We start from the raw sequence: 21620 nt of genomic DNA, 5'->3' as shown, positions 1-21620 counted from the left end.
ATTCATTTGTATAGTTATTCATATGTGACTTTCAGAAGCATTACTTAATAAAATTTTTCTTTTTTTCAAGAGATCACAAAATTGACCTTCTCTTTGTCTTCTCCTCAGTTGCTTCATTTCCACTTAAATTAACTATCCAGCCACACTAATTCTTTCCTTTGTGGGCCAGGAACTGATCTACTATAGTAGATGATTTTCCTGTTTTTTACATTAAAACTTTAATGATAAAAGAAAAAGTACATACATAAATAAAAATAATCCAGATCAAAAAAGCACTTGTGAAAACTTTTAATATTACCAGAATTCAAAAGAAACAAACAAAATATCTGAGTAATTTGTGACCATACATGTTTTATCTTCTCCCAAACTGAGACTAAAACAAAAGGCTGTAAAGTATTTTCTTTTTTTTTTTTTTTTTTTCCATTTATTTTTATTAGTTGGAGGCTAATTACTTTACATCATTACAGTAGTTTTTGTCATACATTGAAATGAATTAACCATGGATTTACATGTATTCCCCATCCCGGTCCCCCCTCCCACCTCCCTCTCCACCTCATCCCTCTGGGTCTTCCCAGTGCACCAGGCCCGAGCACTTGTCTCATGCACCCAACCTGGGCTGGTGATCTGTTTCACCTAGATAATATACATGTTTCAATGCTGTTCTCTTGAAACATCCCACCCTCGCCTTCTCCCAGAGTCCAAAAGTCTGTTCTGTACATCTGTGTCTCTTTTTCTGTTTTGCATATAGGGTTATCATTACCATCTTTCTAAATTTCCATATATATGTGTTAGTATACTGTAATGGTCTTTATCTTTCTGGCTTACTTCCATCAGCAGACGAATGGATGAGGAAGCTGTGGTACATATACACCATGGAATATTACTCAGCCATTAAAAAGAATTCATTTGAATCAGTCCTAATGAGATGGATGAAACTGGAGCCCATTATACAGAGCGAAGGCTGTAAAGTATTTTCTTTGTCATTATCTTCCTGTGTCTATGACGTACAGTCCTTTCCAGTGTTTTCCTCATTATCCTTGTCATTATCATTGTTCACTGCAGCCTGAAAATGTATGATGTGTTAGTAAACAGAAACCTTTCCAAAATCTCAATATTTCAAAAACAAGGTTTTCCATTAACAATTTGTTTTCTTTTAAAGAGTTCTTTCTTAAAGGATCATGAGAAGTTATTATGCTCATCAGAAATATCTCCTGGTTTAGGTTTGGATGGTGAGAGGATGCATTAGCACAAACTTACTCATACCCATTACTAGGGTTTCCCTACAGTCCTAACCAGGCATGAGGACAATTGTTATAAGACATTTCAGCCACATTTATGCTATTTGGGTGAGGGCCTTCCTTGTGAATGGCACAAATTCTCTCCACATCTTAGAAATACTGAGAACTCCTAAGCTTATCGAGAAAACTGATATAAATAATTCCAGATGGGAGAGGATAGAACATCTCCTCTACTGAAGGCTGACTCTGGCAGTTTAAACTCACCTGGAGACAGCTGCAGCCAAATTAGGAGCTGGCAGTTGCCCATATGTCTAAGTCTGTGCATATTTGAACACTTTAGGTTAGCAAGGATCTATATTAGGGTCTTTGGATGTAGTAGCAGTCTGAAAACTGGCAGGAAGCTTAGTAAAGTGAACCAATATCTGCTTCTGAGAACATCCACCTGCCAGCCCTGGGAACCCCACTTAATATTGGCTCCAGGAAAAGTCTAGAGATCAACCAGGAATCCCTCAAAACAGCAGCACAAACCCTGGGAAAATTGTCTATAGTCTATAAATTCTTTAAAGTATCAAGGTCTTCCTGGACTCTTGACAAACTCACTATGAACAGAACTCAAGTGTCCAAACCATTAAAATCCCAGGGTTTCTAGGAATCTAAAGCAGTAAAGAACCATGGTGCTTCTCTCTACAACACTGCTTTAATTTTCACCCATCCCTTCCTGAGTTTCCAGGACTCTGCTCCACAGTCACTGCCCAGACCCAGACCAGACTCACTGCCAGCATCTCAATCCTCTCATTCATCTTTCTCAGAAAGTTGTCTCTTTCTCTCACGTCTTCTGTTATTTGGACTCTAAATGCCTTGAAGGCTCTTTCTTGGTGTTCAAACATTTGTTGCAATTCTTTAAGCTTTTGCTCTAAAAGCTTCTTTTCCCTCTCAGCAGCCTTTCTTTTGACCTGCTTTTCTGCTCCAGGAAAATTATACATAGGGAAGAAAACAACAGTCAGAGGTACAATCCCCAATCCCCAACCCGCCACTTTCTCAGTGACCATACTTTCTTTGAAAAAAGCAGATGGGCATGTCTGAATTCACCTGTGACCACACATCAAGGGCAGGTGTGAGAGTGTGCTAGGACAGGTGCTGACTAGCTGGTTGGACCCACAACCATAACTGACCTGTTGTTTTCATAGGTAATAGAGTGTGTTCAGAAAAGGAAAAGAAGGGCCCTGCTTCTGAAAGTTCCTCCAGTCAGAGTTCTCAGAGAGACACTGCAGGAACCTCCCCACCCCACTGTGAAATGAGCTCTCCCCTGTACCTGCTGAGGTCTTTTCACTTTCTCTCATCTCCTCTGTCAGTTCAGTTCTTAATCTCTGGAAGACTCTTTCTTGGTCCTCCAAATTTTGCTGCAATTCTTCAACCTGTTTTTCAAGAGACTCCTTTTCCCTCTCAGTGGCCTCTCTTTTGATCTGCTCTTCTGCTCCAGGAAGAGTTTAGAGAAGGAAGGAAACAACAGTCAGACCTGACAGCTACAACCCCCAACCCCCAACCCTCCGTATCCTCAGTAACCAAACTGTCCCGAAGAAGCAGGTAGACATTTCCACCTGTGCCTGTGACCACACATCAAGGGCAGATTTGGGAACATGCTAGGGAAGGCCTTAACTGGCTGGATGCACCTACACCCACAACTCTCCTTGGTATTTTCAGATGAAGCAGAGTGTGTTCACAGAAGGAAAAGAGACACCTCATTTCAGTAAGTTCTTTCTGTTAGTCTCAGAAGACACTGCAGGAACCTCCCCACCCCACTGTGAAATGAGCTCTCCCCTGTACCTGCTGAGGTCTTTTCACTTTCTCTCATCTCCTCTGTCAGTTCAGTTCTTAATCTCTGGAAGACTCTTTCTTGGTCCTCCAAATTTTGCTGCAATTCTTCAACCTGTTTTTCAAGAGACTCCTTTTCCCTCTCAGTGGCCTCTCTTTTGATCTGCTCTTCTGCTCCAGGAAGAGTTTAGAGAAGGAAGGAAACAACAGTCAGACCTGACAGCTACAACCCCCCAAATCCCAACCCTCCATATCCTCAGGTACCAAACTGTCCCAAAGAAGTAAGTAGACATGTCCACATACACCTGTTGCTGCTGCTGCTGCTAAGTCGCTTCAGTCGTGTCCGGCTCTGTGTGACCCCATAGATGGCAGCCCACCAGGCTCCTCTGTCCCTGGGATTCTCCAGGCAAGAATACTGGAGTGGGTTGCCATTTCCTTCTCCAATGCAAGCATGCATGCATGCTAAGTTGCTGCAGTCATGTCCGACTCTGTGCGATCCTATGGACAGCAGCCCACCAGGCTCCCCTGTCCATGGGATTCTCTAGGCAAGAATACCGGAGTGGGTTGCCATTTCCTCCTCCACACCACATACACCTAGGAACATGCTAAGAAAGGCCCTGACTGGTGGGCTGGACCTACAACCACAACTCTGTTATTTTCAGATGAAGCAGTATGTGTTCACAGGAGGTGAGGAAGCTCTCTGTTTCAGGAATTTCCTCCTGTCAGAGTCTCAGGGGGCACTGCAGGAACATCCCCACCCCGCTGTGAAATGAGCCCTCCCCTGTACCTGTTGAGGCTTTCTTTCTTTCATTCAACTCCTCTGTCATTATGACTCTTAATACTTCAAAGACTCTTTCTTGGTTCTCCGATTTTTGCTGCAATTCTTTAACCTTTTGCGCAAGAGGCTCATTTTCCCTTTCAGTTGCCTCTCTTTTGGCCTGCTCTTCTGCTCCAGGAAGATTTTAGAAAAGGAAGAGAACAACAGTCAACCCCGAGAGGTACAGCCCTCCACTCTGTCAGTGACCAAACTGTCATGTAAAAGGAGATGGACATGTCTAAATACACCTGTGACCACACACAAGGGCAGGGTTGGGAATCTTCTAGGAAAGGCCCTGACTGAGTGACTGGACCAACAACCACAATTAGCCTTGTTTTTTCAGATGAAGCAGAGTGCATTCCCAGAAGGAGAGCTCCCAGCTTCTGGAATTTCCTCCTGTCAGAGTCTGAGAGGGCACTGCAGAAACCTTCCCACCCCACTGGGAGCTAAGCTCTCCTCTCTACCTGCTCTACCTGCTAGGTTTCTTTCCTGCATCACAAAGGAACTCACCTTTCTTCATGTCCTGTTCCTCTAGTTCTTCTGGTAACCTCAGTAAGCACTGGAGATCAGAAAGAGGCAAAAATATGTCAGGCAGGTCTAACCTGTGCTGAACTTCCACTGAAATATTCTGAGAAATCAACTCCTCTGAGTAACATTCCTATGTTGCTTCACAGTTTTCATAGGCAGTATTTTACTGCTTGCAACCCTTCTGGTAACATCTGACCTCAGATAATATGTACAAATTTTCGAATTTTACACCACACTCTTCTTCCAGGAACATTCCATAAAGCACATTCCCCAAGTGAAATCACTGTACATACTTTGGTAAATTTGTATCAATGATATTATACATTTTCAATATTTGAAATTTATGGTTTATGAATTATAACTCAATAAAACTGTGTAAGAACTTGAAACTTGAAGTTTAACTTAAATTGTTAAAGAATCTTGTTTAAAACTCAGGGCTTCCAATGAGTTAGAAGCAGTGAAGAACAATGGTACTTCTCTCTATGACTTTGTTTTATTTTTCACCCATCCCTTCCTGAGGGTTCAGGCTTTGTTCCAAAGTCACTGCCCAGACCCAGACCAGACATACCTCCAGCATCTGAATCCTCTCATTCATCTTTCTCAGAAGGTCGTCTTTTTCTTTCATCTCCTTTGTGAGTTTGACTCTAAATCTCTTGAAGGTTCTTTCTTGGTCCTCCAACTTTTGCTGCAATTCTTTAATCTTTTGCTCAAGAAGCTTATTTTGCCACTTAGCAATCTTCCATTGGACCAGCATTTCTGCTTCCAGAAGATTTTAGAGAGAGAAGAAAACAACAGTCAGCACTGAGAGCTACAAGCCCACAACCAACAACCCTTGCTTTCTGAGTAATCAATCTGTCTGGGCAAAGCAGATGGACATGTCTAAATTCACCTGTGACCACACACAGGGGCAGGTGCGAGAATGAGCTAGAAAAGGGGATGACTGGTTGGATCTCTAACCACAGCTCGCCTTGTTATTTTCAGATGTAGCAAAGTGTGTTCACAGAAGAGGAGGAAGCTCCTATTTCTGGAAGTTCCTCCTGTCGGAGTCATGGAGGGCACTGCAGGAACCTCCCCACCCTACCATGAGCTGAGTCCACCCTTTACCTGCTGAGGTCTTTTCTCTTTCTCTTTGCTTCTCTGTCTTTTTGACTCTAAATTCCTCAGAGACCCTTTCTTGGTCCTCCAGCTGTTCCTGCAGCTCTTTAACCTTTTGCTCAAGAAGCTCCTTTTCCCTCTCAGCTGCCTCTCTCTTGGCTCGCTCTTCTGTTCCAGGAAGATGTTAGAGAGATGAGGAAACAGCAGTTAGGTCTGAGAGTTGTCACCCTTCACACACCACACCCCTCCCCCCACAACTGTCCAATTTCTCAGTGATCAAACTGTCGTGAAAAAGCAGATGGAAATGTCTGGATTCACTAGTGTTCACACACCAACGGCAGGGTGGGGAATCTCCTAGGAAAATCCCTGACTGTCGGGCTGGACCTACAGCCACAACCAGCGTTGTTATCTTCCGATGTAACAGAATACTTTCACACAGGGCAGGAAGCTCCCTGCTTCTGGAAGTCCCTCCCATCACACTCCTCAAGGGCACTGCAGGAACGTCCCCACCGCATTGTGTGCTGAGCCCATTCATGTACCTGCTGAAATCTTTTGTCTTTTTCCTATTTCCTCTATCATTTTGCCTGCAAATTCTTCAAAGTCTTTTTTTTGGTCCTCCACCTTTTGACTTATCTCCTTATACTTTTGCTCAAGAAGCTCCTTTTCCCTCTCAGATGGCTCTCCTTCAGGGCATTCTGCTCATTCAAGAAGATTTTAGAGAGGAAAGAAAACAATGGTCAGTCCTGAGAGGTACAACCTCCTCTACCCACTAAACCTTCACTTTCCATTGACCAAACTATTGTGGAAAAAGGAGATGGCCATGGCTATATTCACCTGTGACCACATATCAAGCGCAAGTTTAGGAATGTGCAGATTTGGGAATGACTGGTTGGCTGGACCTAAAACCACAAGCCACCTTATTTTCAGATGAAGCAGAGCATGTTCACAGAAGTTCCAGAAGTTCATCCTATCAGAGTTCTCAGAGGGCACGGCAGGAACCTCCCCACCCACGGTGAGCAGAGCCCTCCCGTGTACCTGCTAAGATCTTGGCTGTGTCACAAAGGAGCTCATCTGTCTTCTTGCAGCATTCCCCTAGCTCGTCCTTTATCATCCCCAAGATCTGGAGACACAGAGTGGCAGACATGTCATGCTGGTCAAACCTGAACTCCCCGTTGATATATTCTGAGAAAAGAACTATTCTCAATAACATTACCTGGTTGTGTTCAACTGCCTACAAGTTTCCAAAATCCTGCCTACCTCACTAACTCTCCAGCCTCCTCTGCTAGCGTTGCTTCCACCATCCATGAAGGTTCCACTAGTCAGAAAAATGTGCAGTTTTACAAATACAAAACCTTGGTCCCCTTCATATTTTCTGTATGCTGTTTTGCCTACTTCTGGCTCTTCAGATAACATTCTACCATAGATAATATGTACAAATTTTTCAAAATTTACATCACACACCTTTTCTGGGAAGATTCACTAAACCACCTCCCTGTATGAAATCACTGTACTTTTATGTGCATAAATTTGTATCAATTATACATGTACATCTAATTAAATATAATTGTACATTTAAATCCCTGAAATTTATGGCTTGTGAATTACATCTCAAAGAAACTGTTTAAATAAACTTGAATCTCTGCATCTCAGAAAAAAAAGTGCTGAAATACTGTAAGACATACCAGTAAGTATCTTTATTCCTTGAGTTTCCAGGTGAGATGCAGGGGTTTTTAATATAATGTCTATAGTTCCTCACAGCAGTAGCTTCCTCAGATTCTATCTATAGTGTATGAATAACAGTAATACAACTAAAAGCATAATAAAGATAAAGAAAGCTTTGGTAGGAGAAGCTCTGCAGAGGAGCTTGATTTGCTCTGAATGGGAATGAGTGCACAGTAAAAGTAACAATCTCAAAATAACTTGTCTTTTCTAAGCATATAAGGAAATTATGCAAGTGTTTAGTCAAGGAAGATATCTGTACTGACGTTGTTTCAGAGGTCAGACAGATGTCCAGAGAAAGTGCTTCAGTTTGTAATAGAATATTATTTTCTATTAGAACTCTTTCAGAGAAATTGGGATCCCCCTACTATGAATAGCACTAAATCGTGGCCAATAAGATAGCCTTTAAGTAGTGAGGGCAACAGGAAGAATCAACTATTAAGAAAAATGACCAAAAAAAGAAAAATGACGAGGTACTGCTTCAGTAATTTATCCTGCTTGCATTAAACATACTCAGAATGTCTACTTGTTAAACCTGGAAGCCCGATTTAATACTGATTCCATGAGATCAACCATGAATCTCTCAAAACAGCAGCATACGGCTTGGAAAAGTTATTTATATTCTACAAATGTTTGGAGATACCAAGGTTCTCCTGGACTCTTCAAAAACTGAACTGAACTCAAAAGCCTGGATATAAGCCATTAAAATCTCAGAGCTTCTAGTGGATTGAAAGCAATAAAGGAGAATAGTGCTTCTCTCTGTGACTGTGCTTTAATTTCCACCCACCACTTCCTGAGGTTCCAATACTTTTTCCACAGTCACTGCCCAGACCCATACTAGATTACCTCCAACATCTCAAACCTCTCGTTTATCCGTCTCAGAAGGTTTTCTCTTTCTCTCATCTTCTGTGTCGTTTGGAGTCTAACTCCTTTCAAGAAGACACTTTGGTCACCCTCCATCTTTGACTGTGATGTTTTAACCTTTTGTTCAAGAGGTTCCTTTTCCCTCTCAGTTGCCTCTCCTCTGGCCCACTCTTCTGCTCCAGGAAGGATTTAGAGGAGGAAGAAAACAACAGTCAGATCTGAGACCTACACCCTCCAGAACCCAACCCTCCTTTCTCAGTGACCAAACTGTAGAAGAAGCAGGTGGACACATAAAACATTTCAAGTCACTTGTGACCACATATTAAGGGCAGTTTGGGGAGTGTGCTAGGAAAGGCCCTGGCACCCTGGTTGGACCTATATCATCTTACCTTGTTGTTTTCAGATATAGCTTAGAGTGTGTTCAGAGAAGGAGAAGAGGGTCCCTGTTTTTGGAAGTTCCTCCTGTAGCAGTCTCACAGAGCACTGCAAGAACCTCCCCACCTCATTGTGAGCAGAGCTCTCCCCTGTACCTGCTGAGGTCTTCTCTCTTTCTCTTATCTCCTTTCTCATTCTGGCTCTTAATCTCTCCAAAACTCTCTTTTGGTTCTCCAACTTTCGCTGCAGCTCTTGAACCTTTAGCTCAGAAGGGTCTTTTTCCCTCTCACTTGCCTCTCTTTTGATCTGCTCCTCTGTTCCAGGAAGATTTTTAGAAAGGAAAGGGAACAACAGTCAACTCTGAGAGCTTCAACCTCTCATCCCCCAAACCTCCACATTCAGTGACCAAACTGTCTGAAAAAAGCAGATGGACATGTTTGAATTCACCTGCGGCCACACATAAGGGCAGGTATGAAAACATGCTAGGAAAGGCCATGACTGGCTGGCTAGACCTACAACCACAACTCTCCTTGTTATTTCAGATGTAGCAGAGTGAGTTCACAAGAGGTGAGGGAGCTCATCCTTCTGGAAGTTCTCCTGTCAGAGTCTCAGAGGTCACTGCAGGAACCTCCCCTCTCTACTGTGAGAAGAGCCCAACTTCTACCTGCTGAGGTCTTTTCTGAGTCATGAAGGAGCTTTCTTTTTTTTCAAATTTTAATCAACATTTTGTTACTTTTTTTCAAAAGCAACTTTTATTAATTAAAATGTTATTAGCAGTGGTTCAGTATATAATTTTTTAATATAATTATTTGTCATTTATAGATCCCCAGCTTTTTTTTTTTTCACTTATTTTTATTAGTTGGAGGCTAATTACTTTACAATATTGTAGTGGTTTTTGCCATACATTGACATAAATCAGCCATGGATTTACATGTGTTCCCCATCCTGATCCCCCCTCCCGCCTCCCTCCCCATCCCATCCCTCTGGGTCTTCCCAGTGCACCAGCCCTGAGCACTTGTCTCATGCATCCAACCTGGGCTGGTGATCTGTTTCCCCCTTGATAGTATACTTGTTTCAATGCTATTCTCTCAGAACATCCCACCCTCGCCTTCTCCCACAGAGTCCCAAAGTCTGTTCAGTACATCTGTGTCTCTTTTTCTGTTTTGCATATTGGGTTATTGTTACCATCTTTTTGAATTCCATATATATGTGTTAGTATACTGTATTGGTCTTTATCTTTCTGGCTTACTTCAAGAAAATTGCTTTAGAATGTTGTGTTGGTTTCTGCCATACAACATGAATTGGTCATAATTATCTACATACATATATACATATATCCACTCTTTCTTGAGCCTCTCTCCACTCCTCACCTTTCTTCATGTAGCATTCCTCTTGTTCTTTCTTTATCTTTCTTAAGATCTGGAGACACAAAGGGGTAAAGCCATGTCAGGCAGGTCAAACTTAAACTTCCACTGAAACATTCTGAGAAATGAACTGTTTCATGCAACACTTCCTGGTTGCTTCTCACTGTCTACAGGTAGATTTTCCAGATCCCACCTACCTGGCTACCCCTGCAGCCTCCTCACCATGTTGCTTCCCCCTCAGCATGCTAGCTTCCACCCATCAGAAGAATGTGCAGTTTTATAAATACGCAAATTTGGGGACTTTTATATTTTTCATATGCTGTTTTTTCTGCTTTTGACTCTTCTGATAACATCCCACCTTGAAGAAGATGTACCAGTTTTTCAAAATTTACATCATATGCCTCTTTCAGGAAGATTTCAGAGAAAATCTTCCCCATGTGAAATCAGTGTACATTCACATGAGTAATTCATATGAATCATGTATTTTTAATAAATGAAATTTATATTGATAGTTTTTTTTATATTGATAGTTTTTAAATTCTCTCTCAATAAAACTGTTTAAGAAAACTTGAATTACTCCATCTGGGAAAATAGTCTCTTTATGGCTACTCAGTTCAGTTCAGTTCAATTCAGTCGCTCAGTTGTGTCCGACTCTTTGCGACCCCATGAATCACAGCACGCCAGGCCTCCCTGTCCATCACCAACTCCTGGAGTTTACTCAAACTCATGCCCATCAAGTTGGTGATAAGTGCCAACTCCTTGAGCCATGTTTGCAAGATGTTTAATTTATATTATATAATCTCTATGGGTCCTTGCAGTTGTAGCATCCTGAGATTCTATCTACAGGATACAGTTAACAGTAATACAACTAAAACCAAAGTAAAGATGAAGAATGATCTGGTAAGAGATCTTCCCAGAGGAACTTGGTTGACTGTGAATATAGAGAATGTACAGAAAAAGCAACAAGCTAAAAATAAGCTAGATGTGTTCCAAGTAGATAAGGAAACCTGGGGCATGTTCTGTCAAGGACATCTGAGTGTCTTTGCTCTACTTCAGAGATCAGACAGTTTTCCAGAAAAAGTACCTGAGTTTGGAACAGGAGGAGATCACTTGGAGTAATATAGTGATTTAGACTCTCTTAAAGGAATCAAGATCCTGCTACTATGATGGTGGTTTAGCCACTAAGTTGTGTCCAACTCTTGCGAACCCATGAAGTGTATAGCCCGCCAGGCTCCCCTGTCCATGGGATTTCTCAGGCAAGAACACTGGACCAGGTTGATCTTCCCAACCCAGGGAGTGAATCCAAGTCTCCGCATTGCAAGCAGATTCTTTACCACTGAGCCATCAGGGTTTGAATAGTAGTAAATCTGTAGCCAATAAGATGGCATTGAGGTAGAGTGGGTGACATGAAGAATCAACTATTAAGACGAATTACATGTACTGCTCCAGTAACATCTCCTGCATCTAGTAGATACACTCAGAATAACCACCTGATAACCCTGGGAATCCTAGTTAATACTGACTCCATGAGATCATCCAGGAATCCCTCAAAACAGCAACACAAGCTCTGGGAAAGTTTTTATTTTAAAATTAATTTATTTATTTTAATTGGAGGCTAATTACTTTACAGTATGTGGTGGTTTTTGCCATACACTGACATGAATCAGCCATGGGCGTACATGTATCCCCCATCCTGAACTCTCCTCGCATCTCCCTCCCCATCCCATCCCTCAGGGTTGTGCACTGGCTTTGAGCGTCCCGTTTCATGCATCGAACTTGGACTGGTGATCTGTTTCCCATATGGTAATATACATGTCTCAATGCTATTCTCTCAAATCATGGGAAAGTTATTTATAAATGCATGGAGGTTCCAAGGTCCTCCTGGAATCTTCAGAAGCTCACTGTGATAAGAACCCAAATGCTTGGATTTAAGCCATTAAAAGGCCTTCCCTGGTGGCTCAATGGTAAAGAATCCACCTGCCAATGCAGGAGACACAAGTTTGACCCATGGGTTGGGAAGATCCCCTGGAGAAGGAAATGGCAACCCACTCCAGTATTCTATCCTGGAGAATTCCATGCACAGAGGAGCCTGGCAGGGTACTGTAGCCACAGTCCAGGGGATTGCAAGGAGTCAGACACAATTTAGCAACTAAATAAATAACCATTAATAACTCAGAGCTTCTAATGAGTCAAAAGCAGTCAAGGACCATGGTGCTTCTCTCTATGACTTTGCTTTAATTTCCACCCATCCCTTCCTGGGGTTTGAGGACTTTTTCTACCATCACAGCCCAGACCCACACCAAGTTACCTCCAGCATCTCAATCCTCTTGTTCATCCTTCTCAGAAGGTTGTCTCTTTCTCTCATCTCGCCTGTGATTTTGATTCTAAATATCTCGAAGGCTCTTCCTTGGCTCTCTAACATTTGTAGCAGCTCTTTAACCTTTTGCTCAAGAGAATCCTTTTCCCTCTTAGCTGCTTCTCTTTTGTACTGCTCTGCTGCTCCAGGAAGATGTTAAAGAAGGGAGAAAACAAAAGTTAGTCCTAAGAGCTACAACCTCTCATCCCTCAAACCTCCACCTTCTCAGTGACCAAGTTGTCTTGAAAAAGCAAATGGACATATCTGACTTCACCTGTGACTGTACATCAAGGGCAGGTTTGGAAATGTGCTAGGAAAGATTCTGACTGGCTACCTGGACCTACAACCACAACTCTCTTTGTTATTGTGAGATGAAACAGAGTGTGTTTATAGGAAGAGAAGGTCCCTGCTTCTGGAAGTTCCTCCTGTCAGGGTCTCAGGGGCCACTACAGCAGAACTGTGAGCAGAACCCCACCCCACTGCAGAACCCTCCCCTGTACCTGCTGAGGTCTTTTCTGTATCATGAAGGATCCCATCTTTATTCATTCAGCTTTCTTCTTATTCTTCTTTTATCTTCTTTTAGCCCTGGAGACAGAAAGGGGCAAAGACATGTCAAGCAGGTCATATCTAGAATTCCATTAAAGTATTCTGGCAAGTGAACTGTTCTGAATAACACTCGCTTGTTGCTTCTAACTGCCTACAAATGCAATTTCCAAGATTCTGCCTACCTTGCTACCCTGCACCTCCTTGCCAGTGTTGCCTCCCCTCAACTCCACCAAACCACATGCTAGCTTCCACTAGTCAGAAGAATGTGCAGGTTTACAAATAGGTAACTATAAGCGCTTTAATATTTTTCACAATCTTTTTTCTGTTTGTGGTTCTTCTGGAGACATCCACCCTGGATAGTATGTAAAAATATTTCACAATTTACACCCCACACATCTTTCAGGAAGCTTTCTGAAAACACCTTCTCCATGTGAAATCACTGTACACTTACCCTGGTACATATGTTCAGTTCAGTTCGGTCACCCAGTCATGTCTGACTCTTTGTGAACCCATGGACAACACTATGCCAGACTTCCCTGTCAGTCACCAACTCCCAGAGTTTACTCAAACTCATGTCCTATCAAGTCAGTGATGCTACCCAACCAACTCATCCTCTGTCATCCCCTTCTCCTCCCGCCTTCAATCTTTCCCAACATCAGGGTCTTTTCCAATGAGTCAGTTCTTCGTATCAGGTGACCAAAGTATTGGAGTTTCAGCTTCAGCATCAGTCCTTCCAATGAATATTCAGGGCTGATTTCCTTTAGGATGGACTGGTTTGATCTCCTTGCAGTCCAAGGGACTCTCAAGAGTCTTCTCCAACACCACAGTTCAAAAGCATCAATTCTTCAGCGCTCGCTTTCCTTATGGTCCAAACTCACATCTATATGTGACTACTGGAAAAACCATAGCTTCGACTAGATGACCTTTGTTGGCAAAGTAATGTCTCTGCTTTTTAATACGCTGTCTAGGTTGGTCATAGCTTTTCTTCCAAGGAGCAAGCACCTTTTAATTTCATGGCTGCAGTCACCATCTGCAGTGATTTTCGAGCCCAAGAAAATAAAGTCTCACTGTTTCCATTGTTTCCCCATCCCATCTATTTGCCATGAAGTAATGGGACCGGATGCCATGATCTTAGTTTTCTGAATGCTGAACTTTAAGCCAACATTTTTACTCTCTTCTTTCACTTTCATCAAGAGGCTTTTTAGTTTTTCTTTGCTTTCTGCCATAAGGATGGTGTCATCTACATATCTGAGGTTATTCATATTTCTCCCAGCAATCTTGATTCCAGCTTGGACTTCATCCAGCCCAGCATTTCGCATGATGTACTCTACATATAAGTTAAATAAGCAGGGTGACAATACGCAGCCTTGATGTACTCCTTTCCCAATTTGGTACATATGTATCAACTGTAAATTTTAAATGCATTAAATTTATGGTGTTTGTTTTATATCTCAATAAAACTGTTTAAGGGAACTTGAATTACTCCCACCTCAGAAAAAGAAACTGAAATACTCTAAGACTACTAGTAAGTTTCTAAGTCCCCTGGGCCTTCTGTGTGAAATGTTGGTTTGTATTTCAGTTGCTCACAGTTGTAGCATCCTGAGATTTTTCGTATGTTGGTTCATCACAGTTGCAGCATCCTGAGATTCAATATATAGGACATGCTTTATAGTATTACCATTAAAAGCAAAGTAAAGAAGTATCTGGTAAGGGAATCTTTCCACAGAAACTTGGGTTACAATGAATGGGAGAGAGTACACAGCAAAAGCAACAAGCTCAAAATAACTTCAGTGTGTTTATAATTTTCAGTCAAGGAGGACATCTGAGTTCTGTACTGACTTTGCTTCAGTGGTCAGACGGATTTCCAGAAAAATTGCCTGACTTTGGGAAAGTGTGAGTGTTAGTTGCTCAGTTGTTTCCAACTCTTTGCGATCCCAGGGACTGTACACCTCCAGGCTCCTCTGTCCATGTCTTGTCAGTATTCCAGGCAAGAATACTGGAGTGGGTTGCCATTCCCTTCTCCAGGAGATCTTCCCAACCCAGGGATCGAACCCAGTTCTCCTGCATTGCAGGTGGATTCTTTACCATCTGAGCCACCAAGGAAGCCCTGAGCTTGGGAGAGGAAGACATAAATTGGAGTAATATAATCTATTAGAACACTCTTGCTCAAAAGAATCAGAATCTTTCTACTATGAATAGTAGTAAACCTGTGGACAAAAATGTGGCTTCAAGGTATCAGAGGTAACATGAAGAATCAACCATTAAGACAAATTATCATGTACTGCTTCAATGACTCTGGTTTGTCATATTTGATGGAGTAGTCCATTGTTGTTGTTTAGTCACTAAGTCATGTCCAACTCTCTTGTGACCACCTGGACTGTAGCCTACCAGGCTCCTCTGTCCATGGGATTTTCCAGTCAAGAATACTGGAGTGGCGAATAGCCAAAGTAACCTTGAGAAAGAAGAATGGAACTGGAGGAATCAACCTGCCTGACTTCAGACTATACTACAAAGCCACAGTCATCAAGACAGTATGGTACTGGCACAAAGACAGAAATATAGATCAATGGAACAAAATAGAAAGCCCAGAGATAAATCCACGAACCTATGGTCACCTTATCTTCGACAAAGTAGGCAAGGATATACAATGGAAAAAAGACAACCTCTTTAACAAGTGGTGCTGGGAAAACTGGTCAACCACCTGTAAAAGAATGAAACTAGAACACTTTCTAACACCATACACAAAAATAAACTCAAAATGGATTAAAGATCTAAATGTAAGACCAGAAACTATAAAACTCCTAGAGGAGAACATAGGCAAAACACTCTCTGACATAAATCACAGCAGGATCCTCTATGACCCACATCCCAGAATTTTAGAAATAAAAGCAAAAATAAACAAATGGGACCTAATGAAACTTAAAAGCTTTTGCACAACAAAGGAAACTATAAGCAAGGTGAAAAGACAGCTCTCAGATTGGGAGAAAATAATAGCAAACGAAGCAACAGACAAAGGATTAATCTCAAAAATATACAAGCAACTCCTGCAGCTCAACTCCAGAAAAATAAACGACCCAATCAAAAAATGGGCCAAAGAACTAAACAGACATTTCTCCAAGGAAGACATACAGATGGCTAACAGACACATGAAAAGATGCTCAACATCACTCATTATCAGAGAAATGCAAATCAAAACCACAATGAGGTACCATTTCACACCAGTCAGGATGACTGCTATCCAAAAGTCTACAAGCAACAAATGCTGGAGAGGGTGTGGAGAAAAGGGAACCCTCTTACACTGTTGGTGGGAATGCAAATTAGTACAGCCACTATGGAAAACAGTGTGGAGATTTCTTAAAAAGCTGGAAATAGAACTGCCTTATGACCCAGCAATCCCACTTCTGGGCATACACACCAAGGAAACCAGATCTGAAAGAGACACGTGCACCCCAATGTTCATTGCAGCACTGTTTTTAATAGCCAGGACATGGAAGCAACCCAGATGCCCATCAGCAGACGAATGGATGAGGAAGCTGTGGTACATATACACCATGGAATATTACTCAGCCATTAAAAAGAATTCATTTGAATCAGTTCTAATGAGATGGATGAAACTGGCAGACAGGTTCTTTACCACTAAACAATCAGGGAAGCCTGGAGCACTCCATTACATCTTATCTGTAGGCCATCTTTGACAGTGCCAGGACCATTTTTGTGGAAACCTCCCTCTGCATAGCTGCTCAGTTTCCACACTAGGTCAAAGGTTCTCCAAATAAGGAACTGCCCATTGTTGAAGGCATCCTGGAAGGTCACCACAAGCATTCACAGTACTGGATAAGTCAGGAAATTTAGGGGAGCTATGATAAATTGATCAATAACTCTGAAACTACAAATCTACAAATTTGTAGATTTGTACAAAACTACAAATCTAAATGATTTTTTTTATCACTTATCATTTCCATGTAGTATCAACATGAATGTGAGCTAACTCCAGGAGATAGGAGAGGACAGAGGAGCCTGGTGTGCTGCAGTCCATGGGGTCACAATGAGTCAGACATTACTTAGCGACCAAATAACAAGTAGGAAAATCTTCATAAGCCACATCTCCTGCTACTAAATTAGTTATTTCCTTTCTATTAATCTTTATGGATCTCCAAGTCACGGCATTTTAAAAATGAAAGTATCTTTTCTCAGGTAACATACTTTGGTGTATTCTAGAAGAAGAATTTCCCAGGAAAACATATTAAAAATAAAACAGATCAGTGAAGCCAATGCTGAGGGAGGACCTGGGACTAGGGTGACCTTGGGAAAACAATCCATGAAATGTTAAGACACAGATTTCATCCATCTCTTTTGTTTCCTGGTCTTAGTTGTTGAGAATAGCTATAGAATTAGTGATAGGGATAGCAAGTATTCATCAAAATCTGAGATGATTGACAATTCCAGTTTGACATATGACAAATCAATGAAATACAATATCTTTAGAACCATTTATACTATCTAAGAGATTGAAGGAGTTTAGGTTCCAAAAGGGAAACAGTTTTTGTTTCTTTTCTTTTTTAGAAGTCATCAAAATCCTTTTGGCCACACAGTTTAACAATCACCCTCTGCGTAGGTAAATTGAGTCATTGGAAAATTGGCTTTGTTTTTCCAAATAGAAATGTGTGTCAACATCAAGAAAAAGATGTGTATTAAAAAAAAGAAAAGAAAAAGATGTGTTTAATAAACCAATAAAAAGTATATCTTAATTAAAAAGTCAGTGAAGAATATCTGATCTTCAGTAAAGTATAACTGTTCAAAAATATCCATGTAAAAAAACTCAGAACTGAACTCTTCCCTCAGGAGGGTCTGTACAACCCTTGGACATGTCTACCACAGGACTACATTAAGGAAGAAGAAAGCACTGCTTATTTCCCAGAAGTGCTGAGTTGGTCCTTCCCAATTTTCAGAAAATATCCAGAAATAAGCAGCCCCCTGGGGTGTCAGAGGCCGCTTGGGCCGCAGCAATGGCTTACAACCAAGGCCAGGAGGCAACATGCTTGTTTCCCAACTTTTAAGGGTGTGACTGAGGGTAAAATGAGGCTGCCATGTTTAGGCTGCCTATTTGCTTTGGGGGTATCATTTTTTTCCTTATTCAATAAATAAAACCAGCCAGAACTGTCTGACTCAAGTATGGCCTCGGTCTTCCCTCAAAAAAAAAAAAAAGTGTAGGCGGTAAATCTAATGTGGAACCCTGTTGAGAACCAGTGATGACTCTCTCAATGCATATGCAAGTGAGGAAACTTGAGGTTATGGGTGGAGAAAATGTGTCCTTCCCCTAACCCCTCTCCAAAGAACCAGGAGAAGATCCTAATCTCTCATCTCTCCAGGCAGGGTTCTTTCCACACCATGGGCTGGTGTCCTGGCTATGTGACAGGATATGAGGCTGTCAGCTCCCAGCTACCACTGGTGCAAATGGAAAAGCTGAGTTTTCCCAGAACTAAAGCTAGCATCTGAATTCTACAGTCAAGACCATCAGGCTATATTCTCCCCCAAGTCTCCATTCCTCACATATCGTTTTGAATCAGAAATTAAGAGTTCTGATCTCAAGACTAATTTATATGCAAAAGAAACTCGACGGATTAACATTTCTTCTTCACAGCTCTTCAGATCAGTGAGTTCCAGAAAAAGCTCCCAGTTGTTTACCAGTCATCCTTGCTCTCTTTTTTCCTCCCACCTTTCTGCGGCTATTTTATGAAAGTGTTAGTTGCTCAGTCTTGCCTGACCTGCAGCCCCATGGACTGTAGCCTACCAGGCTCCTCTGTCCCTGGAATTCTCCAAGCAAGAATACTGGAGAGGGTAGCCATTCTTTTCTGCATGGGGATCTTCCCGACTCAGGGAACAAACTCAGGTCTCCTGCATTGCAGGCAGATTCTTTACGTTCTGAGCCATTTTACAGAAGTTGAAAAGAAACTGAGACATGCTTTTCATTCTCACAAAGGGAATAGAACAAGAAACTGAAAATAACGTTTGTGTTTTTGTCTTGCTTTGTTTTTGGTAAGGAAGACACATTTGGAAAAATAGGCTTAGACCTTATGGTTTATTTTAAGGGAAAGTGTGAGAATGAATTATTTCACATAAATGCAACTCTGCAGAATTTTTAGAATATTACACATGGTTAATATGTAATAAGAATTTTTAAAAATAAACTTGTATGTTGCTGCTGCTGCTAAGTCGCTTCAGTCGTGTCCGACTCTTAGTGACCCCATGGACTGCAGCCCACCAGGCTCCTCCGTATGTTGAGGACCTTCTTCTCTGTTTTTCCACTACCTGCAGGGTAGTCAGGAGGTGTGTGATGGGGAGGAGGAGGGGGGAGGGAGCAACCCCACTCAGCTCCGCTTTTAGGAGGAGGGATTTAGTCCCTCAGTCCTATAAAGGACCTCAGCCCCCTTTTCCGAAGGTGAGACGGGGAGGATTCCTCCTCCCAAGCGACGCTCTTTGCCCCAGCCCGGGACTGAGTCCCCGGCAGGAGCAGCGCATCCAGGGACATCATTCGCGGCCGCCCCAGATCCAAAGGCAGACACAAGGCGGCCCTCACACCCTCTCGCCCAGGCAGCTGGCAGCCTCCCCTCCCGCAGTGTGCGGTCTACGCTAGGGGATCCACTGTTGTTAGCTAACAAAAATGTGCTAGGGAGAAACTTACTTGGCGCACCGGGGGTCAAATTCCCAGCTGCCTTGGTTCTTCCCTGGGGCTCCCCTTGAGTCTGGTTCCTCCGGAAACCTGCTCTGCTCTTTAAAAGTTGAAAGGCGAGCAGGATTTTACAGCCATCTGTTATGGGTGAGGCTTATGAGTAATGAAACCGAAAGGACACATGCAGTATCCTAAGGATAATTGCTACAGGTTTTTTTCTTTCTTAACCGAGGCTAGAGGCTCAGAATGTGGCCAAAATCCAGGCAGCTCCCTCCTCCACAGTTGTCTTCGGTGTCCTTACCCCACAGTGGGAACAGAGCAGCTGCCAATGTGATTGTTTCTCAGGGGTAATTTGGGGAAGGCAATAGAGGGGTTTTTGGGTTTTAATTTTTTGCTTTGAATCTTTTTTTGTTCCCCCTCTCTCTCTCTTTTAAAAGTACCCTTGTTATTAATTGGGCTTCCCTGGTGACTCAGCTGGTAAAGAATCCGCCTGCAATGCAGGAGACCTGGGTAGGATCCCTGGGTGGGGAAGATCCCCTGGATAAGGGAAAGGCTACCCATTCCAGTATTCTTGCCTGGAGAATTCCATGGACAGAGGAGCCTGGTGGGGTACGGTCCATGGGGTCACAGAATTAAACCCAACTGAGTGACTAGCACTTTCACTTTTCATACATAGCTTCACTGAGAAGGTATCATTTCTGTTGGATCTTAAAAAGTGATTCAGTCTTTTTAAAAAGGTAACTGGAGGAAATAGATTTTAAAGCAAATGAAGGCAGTGAGCAGATGTACAAAAGTAGGGGCTGATTAGCCCCTATGTAATCAGGTCCATGTAACCAGTGTAACAGACTCACTGAGAATAAAGTTGAAAGACTTGGTTCATAGACTGTATTCCGCAGACAGATAGAGATTTTGAAGGTTACTAGTCATGCTGAGTCATGTTTGAGCTCCCTCTCTCTGATGGCAGAAAGAGAGAATAAAGGGAGGACACTGGAGATGGAGATGGTTTGGGAAGGTGGTTCTATAACTTAGAAGATATATTACAGTCCCACCACTCTAGGTTCCAGAGATGCATTCAGAATTTCGGGTTCCTTTCATTCTGCTGTTTGGTACCCACTAAGACATCACAAACATGTGGAAATTCAAAGGTTGACAGCTGCCACATCAGCTGATATCCAGATCAGTTCAGTTCAGTCTCTGTTGTGTCCAATTCTTTGCGACCCCATGGACTGCAGCACATCAGGCTTCCCTGTCCATCACCAACTACCGGAGCTTGCTCAAACATGTCCATCGAGTTGGTGATGCCATCCAACCATCTCATCCTCTGTCATCCCCTTCTCCTGCCTTCAATTTTCCCAGATAGTAAGATGGATAAGAGTGACTGGTGGAGAACAGGCTCAAAGTTCTCTGGCATAGACCCACGAGTAAGGTACATATACTTCTAATCATCCTTCTTGTGCACATGGCCTCACCTGGGTGCAAGAGCAGCTAGAAAAGTAGAATCTGTACTTGGATTGCCATGAGTTCATCTCATAAAATAGAATAAATCATAGTGTTTACAGCTGAAAATTCTGTCAAATCACTAAAAGTATACCCAACAATATCAGAGATAGATTTTTTAAGTGCCTTAAACTTGTAACTTCTAGAGTTGAAACTTAGCTGGGTTAAAGATAGTGACCCTGAACTTACTGAGACACAGATACTGACAATGAGGGTTGGACACTGGCCCAAGTTCAGAGAAAAAGTTCTTTTTTCCTCATCAACTGGATCATAGCATCCTGCCTGCCCTCTCTTTCTGCCTCACTCTTTTGTTTTGGTTTTTATTTTGTTCCATGAGGCTATAAAATAAAAATATGATTTTAGAGGTGTAGAATATAAGACTAGCTGAATCTTTTAGTCTTTAAATCAATATTTTTATTGTTATTTTATTACTATTTATCATATTTTAATGTTTATAATATTTTAATATAATTTGATTATGCTAATTTATTATTATCATTATTATTACTGAAGAAAAATATCCTTGGAGTCATCTCCCAGCTTCCATGGGAGAACTCCAGAAAGAGTTCCATGGGAAATTATTGCAAGATAAAATATCTTTAAGATATGTATTCTATAAATCTTGTTCACAAAATATAGTATTGGTTAAGGAAGAATTATTAAAATAATTTCCTAAACTGATGGAAAATAAAGAGATGTTATTTAACTGAAATGAAATTTTACTCACTTTCTATTTAAC

The 21620-nt window shown here is 41.9% G+C and overlaps 1 protein-coding gene across 2 annotated transcripts; it reads right to left on the bottom strand.

Annotated features, from left to right (window-relative positions):
• Positions 1-272: 272 nt before the first annotated feature.
• On the bottom strand, positions 273-19568 carry LOC110140197 (golgin subfamily A member 6-like protein 22). Of its 2 annotated transcripts, XM_070467798.1 has the most exons (16): positions 19397-19568; positions 12669-12753; positions 12121-12308; positions 9819-9867; positions 8604-8762; positions 8056-8246; positions 6526-6610; positions 6030-6185; positions 5500-5658; positions 4964-5151; positions 4378-4426; positions 3838-3996; positions 3063-3221; positions 2551-2709; positions 2012-2199; positions 273-1063 (listed from the first exon to the last, which is right to left on the bottom strand). In XM_070467798.1, the coding sequence occupies exons 2-16, from the start codon at positions 12712-12714 to the stop codon at positions 998-1000; spliced, it is 2001 nt and encodes a 666-aa protein (XP_070323899.1). In that variant the 5' UTR covers positions 12715-12753; positions 19397-19568; the 3' UTR covers positions 273-997. The 2 variants fall into 2 exon arrangements, with proteins under 2 accessions (XP_070323899.1, XP_070323900.1); XM_070467799.1 differs by lacking the exon at positions 12121-12308.
• Positions 19569-21620: the final 2052 nt, after the last annotated feature.

This window comes from Odocoileus virginianus, chromosome 5, assembly GCF_023699985.2.
Source record: "Odocoileus virginianus isolate 20LAN1187 ecotype Illinois chromosome 5, Ovbor_1.2, whole genome shotgun sequence".
In the NCBI taxonomy this organism is placed as follows: domain Eukaryota; kingdom Metazoa; phylum Chordata; class Mammalia; order Artiodactyla; family Cervidae; genus Odocoileus; species Odocoileus virginianus.
The sequence above is the reverse complement of the archived record's forward strand: the minus strand, read 5'-3'. Positions and strand labels throughout refer to the sequence as shown.